The 12533-nt window shown below is 46.4% G+C and overlaps 1 protein-coding gene across 5 annotated transcripts in view; it reads left to right on the top strand.

Annotated features, from left to right (window-relative positions):
* Positions 1 to 12533, top strand: part of ELK4 (ETS transcription factor ELK4) — a 59286-nt gene that overhangs the window by 19131 nt on the left and 27622 nt on the right. For 2 of the 5 annotated variants that reach the window (XM_028734341.2, XM_028734340.2), the window contains exons 1-4: positions 1050 to 1284; positions 7510 to 7725; positions 9411 to 10292; positions 11281 to 11397. In XM_028734341.2, the coding sequence (XP_028590174.1) occupies positions 7519 to 7725; positions 9411 to 10292; positions 11281 to 11397 (1206 nt within the window). In that variant the 5' untranslated portion in view covers positions 1050 to 1284; positions 7510 to 7518. Of the gene's footprint in view, positions 1 to 1049; positions 1285 to 7509; positions 7726 to 9410; positions 10293 to 11280; positions 11398 to 12533 lie in introns of those variants that run through there. The other 3 variants (XM_077929014.1, XM_077929012.1, XM_028734339.2) reach the window with 2 other exon arrangements.

The raw sequence follows: 12533 nt of genomic DNA, 5'->3' as shown, positions 1-12533 counted from the left end.
TTCACTTTAGCTACTTGATAATTGGGCTGCCTTTATGGACACTTGTGCTATATAATCCAATATAGCAGAATCAATCTTTACCTTTCTAGTTTTACAGCAAGACATCCAATGTCCTCATCCTACCTCTGCCTTTGAGGAAGGCACATCATCATTTGTAAACCAATTAAATAAAGTGAGAAAAATAAATCGAAAAACACCACAGGTTTCAGTGTTTTATTGCAGCCACAGACTTTGGCAAAGTATCCACAGGCAGGTGGGGGGCAAAGTTTGTTCAGAACATGAATTTTACTTTAGAAAGAGTATGTCCACCCATGCTCCTTTGTCTCTGAATCCTTGCCTTTTTCCCTATTGAAAGTTATCTCCTGCTTGTTCTCTAACATCAGACAATTGGCAGAACACCATCTCTCCTCTTAAATCATTACCTATTCATCCTGCAATCACATCCTCTGGCTTAGAAACCACTGGCCTCTATCCGGAGTGCCAACTTAAATAAAATATTTTTTTGAGGGGGGGCAGGTAAGCCCTTCTATCACATAATCAATCACAAGACACCATTTGAATGGAATGCCCAACAACTTGGGAGGGGAGGGGGCTGGCCCCTCAGATATTTTATTGGAGTGTATGTGCAAAGGGACCTCAGGAGCTGGCTCCTATGCTTCGTATGGGTTTTGGTCTGTGGGTCTATCGCTTTAAATCTCTGCAAAATGATTGTGGCATTAAACGTGTATAGAAGCAAACTAAACAGATAATCGACAAGAAAGTGGGCGTGCCTCCACGGGCGCCCTGGCCACTTGCTTCGAGTCCATGCAATAAATATTACAAAATGACAAAACACAAGCATACGCTCCTCCCCTCTCTCTGTCTCTGGCCTGTAGAGGCAGCCAGCAACCACTGGGGAAAAAACTCCAACCCCCACAGTGCCCTGCGGGCGGGAGGCGGGCCGAGCGTTTTCATTGGCCCACCCTCCAATTGCGCCTGCTTACGATTGGCTTGGCCCGCAAGTTTCCATTCCTCCCTTTCCCGGGAGGGTGGAGGGGCGGAAGTGGCGGGTACGGCGGCCGTAATGAGACCGCGGAGTCCGCCTGCTAGGGAGTGAAGCTGCTGCCCCGTCAGCCCCCTTTCGCGACGCGGCTCGCTGCTTCCGCGTCGGCCGCGAAGGGATGGGGACTCGCACTCGGAGTCTCCGCGGGGACTCCCGGCCATGAAAGGCAGGGGCTCGGCAGGGAGCTCAGCACCTGCCGCCGCACGGGGACCGCTTGGCGCGGGCGGGCGGGCTCCGCCTAGGTGAGTGCCGGGCCGGGACCCCTTCCCCGTCGACCTCCGTCCCGCCCCGGGCCGCGGCGCCACACACCCCGGCCCGGCCAGGATCGCCCTGGAAGACGCTCAGCCCGCGCGGTGGCCTCTTCTTCCCTGGGTGGGACGGTCGGCTGTGTCCTCCAAGGGTGGCAGAAGTGCTCTCTGCCCATGCTCAGGGGAACCGCCTTGTTATTAATCCAGGGGCTAAACTGGGGCTTTCGTACAAGATTAAGCTCACCCCCCATCGCCCTTCCATGTGGGGCTGCTAACCACTTTCCCCCTGTTGCAGCTGCTTTATGGGTTTCTTCCCATTCCTTCTCTCAACTCTACTCACAGACTTGGCTGTGTTGTACCCAGTCGCTTCTGTAATTAGTAAAATCAAAATGGTCAGCATTTGCTGCCAGTTACTTTAGTTCCACTTGCTGGTGCATAGGCTTCTCTACAGCGTGTTATCTCGCTGGCTTCTTTCAAGCAGCCCTGCCCAAACTACTGCCTTTTTTTTACAGGTAAAGGAAGGAGCGAATGGGTGTGAGAGTTCTGGCTAAGCAATAATTCGGAAATTCCTTCCTGGCCCGAGCAGTTGAAATCTGTCTGCTGGACTATACTGGCAGAAGCCCATTATTTTTCTTTATAACTGATGTTTATACATTGCCCTGCATCCCTTGGGGCTTAACTACAGACCCAGCCTATGGAATTTAATCTCAGTTTTTGTCTTCTGGTTTCTGCAGAAATCTTAAAATGTGGTTCCTCAAATATGTTGTTATCTTCCCAGCTGCCTTGCTTTTCAGAATCTTTCATCATGGCTTTCCTGGAGTTCATGTCCCCCTATTTTGTGTTGTCTGTCTCTTCTGGTTTCTAGCACTTATGATAGTCAGTTTCTTGTTACCCGAGGCTGCATTTGCATGAATGTGAGTAAACTGTGTTGGGTATTTCTGCAGGGTTTACACAGCTTCTATACTGGCTGTGTGTGTCATAACAACAGGATGTCATACACAGCTATCCCAGAGTTATGTCCTTCCTAAAATACAGTCTGTAACTTACAGTTTGGGAGTGAAAAGGATAAGCCCTTCTCTTGTAATGCTCATGTGAACAAACACCTCTTTAAAGAAGAGTCTGGGCTCACTTTAGCTTCTCTTTTTGCATGTTTCAAGAGGTTGTGACTTTAAAAATAATTTGTTAGCTGAAATTCCTAATGCGAATATGATCTGGATCTGTATCAAGGTGGCTAACTTGTGGCTTATCAGAAGCTGTTGGACTCCCATCAGCTCCAGCGTGTGTGGCCAGTGGTCACAAATGATGTGAGTTGTAGGTCAAATACAGGTTAATCACCCCTGCAGAGCCTGCCATTATACAAGATCACATTGATTGGCAAAAGAATCTGAACTGTGGCCTGGCAGTTGCACAGTGTGGCAGAGACACCTCTGCATCTATAGCCCTGTCCCCCATACCAGCTGCTGTGAGGGGAAAAGGAGCTCTGTGCCAATGGAGTGATGCAATCCAAATACACACACATACCCCAGTGTGGGCAGTGGGGGTTGAATTATACCCTAAGCCTAGTTCTGTGTTTCTAGCAGAGGCATACTTAGGGCTTGGCAAGGAGCTGTATCACCTCCCCCCTGCAAAAAATAAAAATAAATAAATCACTGCTGTGTTTGATCTTGGCACAACAGTGGCATCATGTTGCCACACACGTATATGCCATACACTCCATAGTCTCCCATGGTTTGCCTTTATATCGCCTTGCCATTTCTCCTACTGCTCAGCAATGAAATTCTTGGCTAAACTCACAACCTTACACAGATAACTAAGGTATGCCTCTGGTTTCCAGTCGTTAACACAAATTAGCATTCTTTACCTATAAATAAGACACTTTACTTTAAGTTTACTTTAATCTACTCCTGCAGCAACTAGTCTGCTTCTGTTCTAAGGGAGTCCTATCTTTCCTTAAGTATCCCCATTTGCTTCATTGCACGTGACCCTCATCCATTGTCACCCTCTTCTTACTGCTATTGTGGCAAAATATCCCTTGCTCCACTTTGCTTGCTTCATACCCAGCTGCCCAGCTTTGTGTTGTGTTTGGTTTGCTGCTGCTAACCTGGCCAAGAGATGGGACAGCAGTTGTGGGCAGGAACTGGAGCAGGGAGACAGAGCGGGATGTTTTTGTGGTTGGTAGGAGCAAACTAGAAAAATAAACAAATGTATATTTTTGAAAACGTAAACTGGCAGAGGGGTTCATGTTTGCAAACTGCTGCAAACACTTGAATTTGCTTATTATGGGGATCTTTCTACCTCTCTTTCATTGGGAAAAGTTGCAAAAAGTATGTTAATAACTTTTCATTGAGTGCGCAGGATCCCTGTAGAAATGCTTCTGAAAGCAATCGGTGAGATGGGATGCTCTGTCAGTGTCTGAGTTATTTGTATGAAAATCCTTGGGCTTCATTTTTGTGGTGTTAGGTCTGAAGTCTGGTGTGTGTGTGCGTGCGCGCATATACAAGCCAGGAACTTGTAAAATGAAAGCAACTGCTAAAAGCATTGAAATCTTGCCGTTCCGTTCAGGACTTTGATCTCTGTAAGGTTATGGTAGCTATTTGTAATCAGCTCTGCAAGCCTACCCTTTCTCCTGTGAACTTTGATTTCCTCCCCGGAAATGCTTACTGAGATCACAGCATTTTCTTAAATCAAAAATATCTGAACTACAATAAGGATGCATTTATAAATATTCCCCCCTATAATAACAAAGTGAATGGCTCTGTTCCAAAAAAAGGCATTGAAATGGGGCCACCCAGGGAGAATACTTTTGGCCTATTCAAGGACAGAGCCATCAAAGGGGGTGGGGAACAGGAGCTGCTGCTTTATTTGTCCCCAGTAGGGGACCTAGACACTAAACCTTGTAGAATGAAAGTCATGAAGCAAAATGTGCAGGCACCATTTGAAGTAAGCCCATACTGACATCCTTTTGGCACCAGGTGTTGAATGTAAATGTCAGTGTAATGTGGGGTGGAATTGAACGTAGCTGTGACTGGGGTATGCTTGCATAATAGGACCTCCATGCCCCCTAACCCTCCAGAGCTGGTGGGGTGTGTGTGAGGGGAGGAAAGTTTAGTTGCATGAGCAGACCTTGTTCCATGGCACATGCAACAACTTAGTTGAATTTATGCTTCCGTTTTCAGTGTAAACCACCTGGAGACCTTTTAAGTAACAAGCAACTAATAGGTCCAGTAAGTAAGAATACCTTTGCAGCTGTGCTGGAGTAGAATCAGAGTTGTTGAGGGATAAAAAGGAAAGTGTACTAGTGCACAAAGCTCCCACCCATCCCTGTAGTGAGGGTGCATGTGTATTTTTGTCCTAGCTATAGGATAGTGGCATAACTATAGCTTGGTTTTTTTCCTATAAGACATCATTATTTGCTAGCAAAATGCCTGAACAGAAGCAAAACGGTAAGCAGTTCCTTAGAAAGGTGGGTTCTATACTGAAAAGTAAAAACCAAATCATAGTTTATTAGCTGGATTAGTGCAAAGTGACAGAGTTGATCCTTTGCATGTAAAACTGGGTTTTCCTCAGTTATCTTACCTGGTTGTGTCTTGAGGCAGATAATCCTGTTGGTTCTAGTCAGAAGTAGAGTTTAGGGGGGTTGTGATCTGCTCCTTCTGAATATCCAGCAAGAAACAGATTAAAAGACTCAACACAGGTCTGTTCTTTTAACAGTACAGTCTGCTAGTGTTGCATATCTGTGTGGTGCATGCCTTGAGTTCTTTAAATGACTCCTTCCTTTGGCAAGGTCCCATTAAAAACAGACGGAATGACAGACTCTACCTAAAGGGGGAGCAGGGAGAAGTACCTGCCCCAAGGCAAAATTTAATTAGGAATGCTTAACCCTGTTTTGTCATGCTAGATTGTGCTGTGAATCCTTTTATAGAGCCAACTACATTCAATCATCTCCTTTGAATAGGCCGAAGAGTTTCTCCTACAGAATTATTTCTTACTTTTTGTCTTGATTCAGTAATGTGTACATGCTACCAAAGTTATTCTGGGTATCAGTTTGCACCACCTGCCCTGCAACTGGCAGTTTGTATATCTCAGGAGTTACCGTATTTTTCGCCCTATAGGACGCACTTTTCCCCCTCCAAAAATGAAGGGGAAATCTGGGTGTGTCCTATGGGGCGAATGCAGGCTTTCGCTGAAGCTTGGAGAGCGAGAGGGGTCGGTGCACACCGACCCCTCTCGCTCTCCAGGCTTCGGGAACACACCCGCAGCCTAGGCAGCCCTGTGGGAGGTCCCGCAGGGCTGTCTAGGCTGCGGATAGTAGCCTGCTTCCCGGAGCGTCGGGTGCCCTGAAAGCAGAGCGCCCGGCGCTTTGGGAACACCTCCGCAGCCTAGGCAGCCCTGCGGGAGTTCCCGCAGGGCTCCCCACGCTGCGGATAGCAGCCTGCCGCCCGGCGGGCAGGGCGCCCTGAAGCAGAGCGCCCCGCGCGCCGGACAGACATCCGCAGCGTGGGGAGCCCTGCAGGAGTTCCCCGCAGGGCTCCCCACGCTGAGGATAGCAGCCTGCCGCCTGGCGGGCGGGGTGCCCTGAAGCAGAGCGCCCCTCGCGCCGGGCATACATCCGCAGCGTGGGGAGCCCTGCAGGAGTTCCCCGCAGGACTCCCAACGCTGCGGATAGCAGACTCCCGCCCGGCGGGTGGGCGGGGCGCCCTGAAGCAGGGCGCCCCTCACGCCGGGCAGACATCGGCCAGCCCCACAAGCTCGGGGGACAGCTGGGAGGCGCAGCGCCGCCATCCCACTGTTCCTCGACCTGGTTTGGTTTCCCCGACCTGCTTTTGGGTGGGAAATAAAGGAAAATTCCCCCCCTTTTATTTTCCCCCCAAAAAACTAGGTGCGTCCTATGGGATGGAGCGTCCTGTGGGACGAAAAATACGGTAGTTTAGTGAAAGGACCTTGAGGATAGTGGTGGGCCAAGACTTCAGCTCCATCCTCATAGTGACCTTCCAATAAGTCCTGCTGCTACAGCCTCTGCTGTGTCTACATCTCGCTTTGGCCTGTGTGAGAGGAAAAGATAGCCCCCATTACACTGGACTTTGCACATGGTTTGCCAATGGTAAATTTCACTTGGGTGAAATAAGAGCCAGGTGAGATGAATATTTCCACCACTGAAGAACCTCTTTATTTCAGTGTGCTGCATATCTACCGGTAACTGGGCACCTCTCCTGCTTTCTTCAGTTGTAGGAGTTTGGAGGACAATGTAATATTAAGGCTAGAACTTGCAAGGTGCCTGCACCAGTGGGTAGCCTGGCTGCTCATCTCTCCTTCTTTGAATGAGGATGTGGTAGCAGGTTTCTGTCTGTTCAGACACGGCAGTTTTTCAGGTGTACATGTAAGGTGGTAACATGTGAATATGACCCAACACATGTTTGCAAATGTGTGGATTTACTTGAACATTCATCAGATAGCCAGGATTGGTGGTTGCTTATGAAGGGTATATTTGTTTGCATAATATGAAAATTGGCCTGGGCGCCTTTCATTCTCTAATCCAGAGCTGGCCAATGTAGTAGCTTCCTGATGTTGTTTGATTTATCCCTGACTATTAGCCATGCTAGGAGGGGTTGATGAGAGATGGAGATCAACAGCATCTGCAGGGCACCACACTGACTATCCCTTCTCTAATGTGTTCTATTTTATAATTTGGATTTCATTCAGAAGTAGAATTTGAGTGCTAAAATAAAAAGCAACATGGTGGCCAGTCCTTGAACAAGACGACAACCTTTGCCCCTCCAGCATCAGTAGTAATGCATTTTCTTAAGAGAAAAAAAATGTAAATTGTAATTGTGGCTGTTTCGCTTTGTGTGCTATTTGCGCTATTTTTGTTTTGAACGTTCTGCAAAGAGTCTAATCTGGCTGCTGAACTGGCACAGTTTCTGATGAGCAAAGCTAGACCTATGGAGGGACTTTTCATAGATAAATGTAATGAGTTAGTGTGGCTCTCCAAACGGTTTTGATTTAACAAAATGAGACTCTTAATAGTCCCAGTGTAGAGAATGTGGCCCTCCTAAACTTTTGTTTTTTGTTTCTGTTGGTAACTCGTGTTTCTCCTCCGGCAGTACTAATTATTGCAAACATACCGTTTATTTTAGGAGGGATGTGCATGTGCCCCCCCCCCAAAGCATTGTGTACGACCCCTGTGAGAATCTTCTCAGCTTCTCTTCTTCTGCATTTCAGCTCACTGCTATGGACAGTGCGATCACCTTGTGGCAGTTCCTTTTACAACTCCTCCAGGAGCCTCGGAACAAGGATATCATCTGCTGGACCTCCAATGACGGAGAGTTCAAGTTGCTGCAGGCGGAAGAGGTGGCCCGCCTCTGGGGGATCCGTAAAAACAAGCCCAGTATGAACTACGACAAACTCAGTCGTGCTCTCAGATATTACTATGTGAAGGTAACTCCAGCATTTAGTTTGTATCAGATGTGGAACCCTCCTTTCCTTCTGCCCCAGCCTAATGAGCTTTTCTGTGTTCCAAGGGTAATGCAATGCTATACAGTGGTACCTCGGGTTAAGTACTTAATTCGTTCTGGAGGTCTGTTCTTAACCTGAAACTGTTCTTAGCACCACTTTAGCTAATGGGGCCTCCTGCTGCTGCCGCGCCGCCGGAGCACGATTTCTGTTCTTATCCTGAAGCAAAGTTCTTAACCTGAAGCACTATTTCTGTGTTAGTGGAGTGTGTAACCTGAAGCGTATGTAACCTGAAGCGTGTGTAACCCGAGGTACCACTGTACAAGCTTGGGTATCATGAGAGCTGTTTTCTGTGGCTGAGAGTTTAGATTTTCAGGCCCTGAAGTACTTCTAAAGAGTTATTAAGTGTCTTAGACGTTTAAGTGAGGCTTTCCAAGAAAATCACCTGTCAGGTTGCCAAAAATGAGTACAAATTTCGGGGAAATGAAAGCCCTAAAAACACAAAGTAATTACAACTTGCTATACTCCTGTGATGCCATTTTGTATTTGGCACTGTCCTAAAATATTTTGTTTTAAGTCTGAATTCAAATAGACTTTAATCTCCCCCACCCTTTTACTTCACATATACATGCACTGCCTTTTCCAGAATAGTGAACGACATAGGAAGCTCCCCCACCTCCTGTGCAAGTACATTGCTTCCCCCCTAGAAGGAGCCTATTCAGTGCTACCCAAGTAGAAGGAAGAGGGATATTTTCATATGATCTTATTTTTCAAACTGTCCTTGTGTGGGTGCATGGGATAAGAAAATAAATGTTCCGGAGGCCTGCAGATTAGAACTTAAAGTTGAGATAACATTGGCTTGCTCATTAAACTTACAATTCAGTACTTCAGTAAGTACAGAAGGAAATAAGTGCTGCTGAATACGGCTTAGAGGCATTGAAGTGGCTGCAGTTCATGCTGTTTTGCTGAATGTCAGCTGCTTATTTCCCATCAGCTACATAAAAGTTACATAAATCTTCTCTCATTTGAGTACTTAACCTTGGTGCTGTAACACAGTGCGCCCACAGATGCAAACACAGTGCCCATCTTCAGTATTTGGGCTTAAGCTTCCTTGCCTTTTAAATCAAGGCCATAAAATGTGTAGGTAGTAGACTGAGTCTGGGCCTATTATGTGTGACATAAGTTCAGGGCCATTATGATTTAATGCACATTGCGGATGGGCTTTTTAGTGTGTGGGTGGCCAGACAGGAGAGAAATGGCAAAACTTTCCATGATCGGTGAATGTTCTGGATTCAGCCAGTGCTGTAGCCTTGTTGAAGCTAACTTTGGGTGTGACCTGATTGCTGCAGGGATGAACAGTACCTAGGACTCCCCCCACCCCCTTAAGCCACTCTGAGTTTCTAAATGGAAGGGTGGGATATAAATGTAGGCAGAATCCAGGCTAAGCTAGTTGTACTTCATTTCCATTAAAATCAATGGGGCTTGGTCGTTGCTGATGAAGTGTTAGCAACTTAGCCTGGATCTAACACATAATAACTATGTAACTAAGCTTGTCCTCAAATGTAAGTAATTTTCTTATTGAAGTGGGGCGTCCTTGGGTTGAGGCGCTGAAGCAAGAATTCAAATGAGAGGAGTGCCTGACGCCTTCTTATTGTTTGATGTTTCCACAGAACATCATCAAAAAAGTGAATGGCCAGAAGTTTGTTTACAAGTTTGTGTCTTACCCGGAGATTTTGAATATGGACCCCTTAGCGGTTGGCAGGATTGAGGGTGATGCCGAGTCTCAGGCGGGCTTGATAGATGTTAGCAATGCTGCAAAGGACGTGGAGAACTGTGGGAAGGAGAAGCCTCAGCCCTGTGCAAAGTCCTCCAGCCGCAACGATTACATCCACTCAGGCCTATATTCTTCATTCACTTTGAACTCCCTGAACTCTTCCTCTTGTGTAAAACTCTTTAAGCCAATCAATATGGAGAACCCGACTGAGAAACTGGTGGAGAAAAAGGGTCCTCAGGATCCGACACCGTCGGTCATAAAATTTGTGACCGTGTCCTCCAGAAAGCTTTCGATCTCCCCCCTCGCCTCTACCGCTCAGCCACCCTCTACTCTGTCAGCTGCTTCCACTCTCCCTTCTGGCTCAGATGAGAGTCTCCAGGCTTTGGAGTCCCTGGTAACACCGAAAGCTGAGACGTCCACATCCTTGCCGTGCTTGACCGCCAATTTCGCCCCTACTCCTCCTGCAGCCTCCGTTTCTCCTCCTCTCCAGGTTCCTCCCAGGTCTCCTTTGCCACCTTTAAGTTCTGATCTGGCTATAGACACAGATCCTGAGCCTGTGTCGTGCCAGCAGCTGGAACATTCTCAGAACCAAGTCTTGGAGTTCAAAGAGCAGGGTTCTTCCATGCTAGAAAAGGAGTTTCGTCATAGCCGAACTAGAAAGCCTAAAGGGCTGGAAATTGCTCCCACTCTGGTCATTACTGGCAGTGACCCAAGTCCGCTGGGGATACTAAGCCCTTCTCTCCCTACTGCTTCTCTTACACCAGCACTTTTTTCACAGGTAATCCTGTCTTCCGTTACTTCTAAACCAAATCCCGTATGTGTGCAGGAAGCATGGCAGAGAGATGACCTCTTCAGAAGAGGTGTGCTAACTTTTCTAAAGGTTATGAGTGAGCAGACAGGGATTTTTCTAAGCTGGATGGAAATCTAACCTGTTGCCTGTGATCAGGTACATAGCCAACCAGACCAAGGTGTGTTTAGTGTAATATGCACTGATCTTTACATGATGGAGGTAGAGCATAGAGTCAGTTTAGAATGCCTCACGTTTCTGGAACTTTTTGGCAAGGGTGGCATGAAAATCATTTGAGAGATCCAAACATCCTAAGCTGATTTTTCATGTTTGGATACACGAAAAGCCAATGCAAATGTCATGCTCTTTTTGCTAGCTTAATTTCAAAGAGAGAAATTTCTGTGCTAGCTTAATTTCAAAGAGAGAAAGTATACAGCAAGGTTTAGGTGCATGGTTTGTTTTTTTTAAAAAATACTAGCTGTGTGAGTACAGCATGAACAAAGCTTAGATGTCAGAAATTAGTTCAGATCACTGTTAAAAGTGACCGTCTTTGCTTGAATCTGTTCTATCTAGTTCATGTTCGATTGTAGATTTGCACACATTCACCAAAAGCTATTAAACTGAAGTAGTGACTTTCCAAACTTGATCACCTGCTATTTTGGGTGTCTGGTGCCATCAACTGATGCTGAAACAACTGCCTTGGCTTCCTTAGAGCATGGTGCTGATAATGCCAAGGTTTCAAGTTCACTCCCCGTATGCTGCACATTCCCTCATTGCAGGGGGTTGGCATAGATGATCTTCAGGATCCCTTCCAACTCTACAATTCAATGATTCTAAGCCCAGGTGACCTCGGTGGCTTGGAAGTGTTAAATGCTTGCTAGTTATACTGCTGGTAATGGAAGTTCAGGTGTTAAATGGTTTCTTATGTTAAGTTCCTATATTAAACTGGTGTTGTGACATTGTTTTGTATGTCTCACAGACGCCTATTTTGCTGACCCCAAGCCCCTTGCTCTCCAGTATCCATTTCTGGAGCACTCTCAGTCCAGTTGCCCCTCTCAGCCCAGCAAGATTGCAAGGTGCTAACACCCTTTTCCAGGTAAGTTCCAGTGGATGACTTCAGAGGTGGAGCTAGCTGCTCTGGCACTTGGAGTGTCCCACCTGCTGTGTACTCGGGGGGCGGGGCAAGCATCCCAGGGGAATGGGGGATGGGGGGCGATATCACCCCCCCTTCAGGGATAACAGCAGGGGCGGGCCGCACCCACCGCACCCCCCCTTACTCCACCAGTGGATGACTTATGTAAAAGAGCCAACAAGATTTGCAAAAATAGAAATATCTCCTCTTCTTATAGGTTCATTTAGAAGTTCATCTCAATTCAGATGGTTCTCCATTTGAGAAACAAGCCATGGGCTCCTCTGCTCCCTCCTCTTCTGCACAGTTTCACTTTCACTTTGCAGCTTACTGCTGATTTTAGATTCCGTGACAGTGAATCAGAAAACTGTGGTTAACACTTGCACTGCAAACCAGAATTTTTAAAAAGCATGCTTTTCCAATTCTGACTTGGAGGGTGAGTGCTAACAATAGTCCATGTAATCCAGACTTTGTAGTACCCTTAGTTCTGGAAGCCTTCCAGTTTAAGCACAATGGATTGGAAAATGTTCTTTTAATGTGTTCTTTTTAGCTTTGTTCTTTTAATGGAAAATCCTTAATGAAACATGGAACATGAGCACAGTGGAGACCTTGTGTTAATTCCGAAGAGTAAGCATAGTTTTGTCATTGGGATAATCCAATGGTAAGATGAGCAAATAATTGTTCGCTTTGAGTGCCACACCCGATTCCAGGTGAAGGATACCGTTTAGTGATTGAATAGGAACACATTGAGTATGTTGTTATGTTGTGTACAGTGGTACCTTGGGTTAAGTACTTAATTCTTTCCGGAGGTCCGTTCTTAACCTGAAACTGTTCTTAACCTGAAGCACCACTTTAGCTAATGGGGCCTCCTGCTGCTGCCAAAGCACAATTTCTGTTCTCATCCTGAAACAAAGTTCTTAATCCGAGGTACTATTTCTGGGTTAGCGGAGTCTGTAACCTGAAGCATATGTAACCTGAAGCATATGTAACCCGAGGTACCACTGTACATAAGAGTAAATTTTTTTGTTGTAACCGCCCTGTGATCTTTGGATGAAGGGTGGTGTACAATTTTTCACTATTATTCAAGCCTTTCAGAAAAATTA

Source organism: Podarcis muralis, chromosome 5 (genome assembly GCF_964188315.1).
Source record: "Podarcis muralis chromosome 5, rPodMur119.hap1.1, whole genome shotgun sequence".
NCBI lineage: Eukaryota > Metazoa > Chordata > Lepidosauria > Squamata > Lacertidae > Podarcis > Podarcis muralis.
The sequence above is the reverse complement of the archived record's forward strand: the minus strand, read 5'-3'. Positions and strand labels throughout refer to the sequence as shown.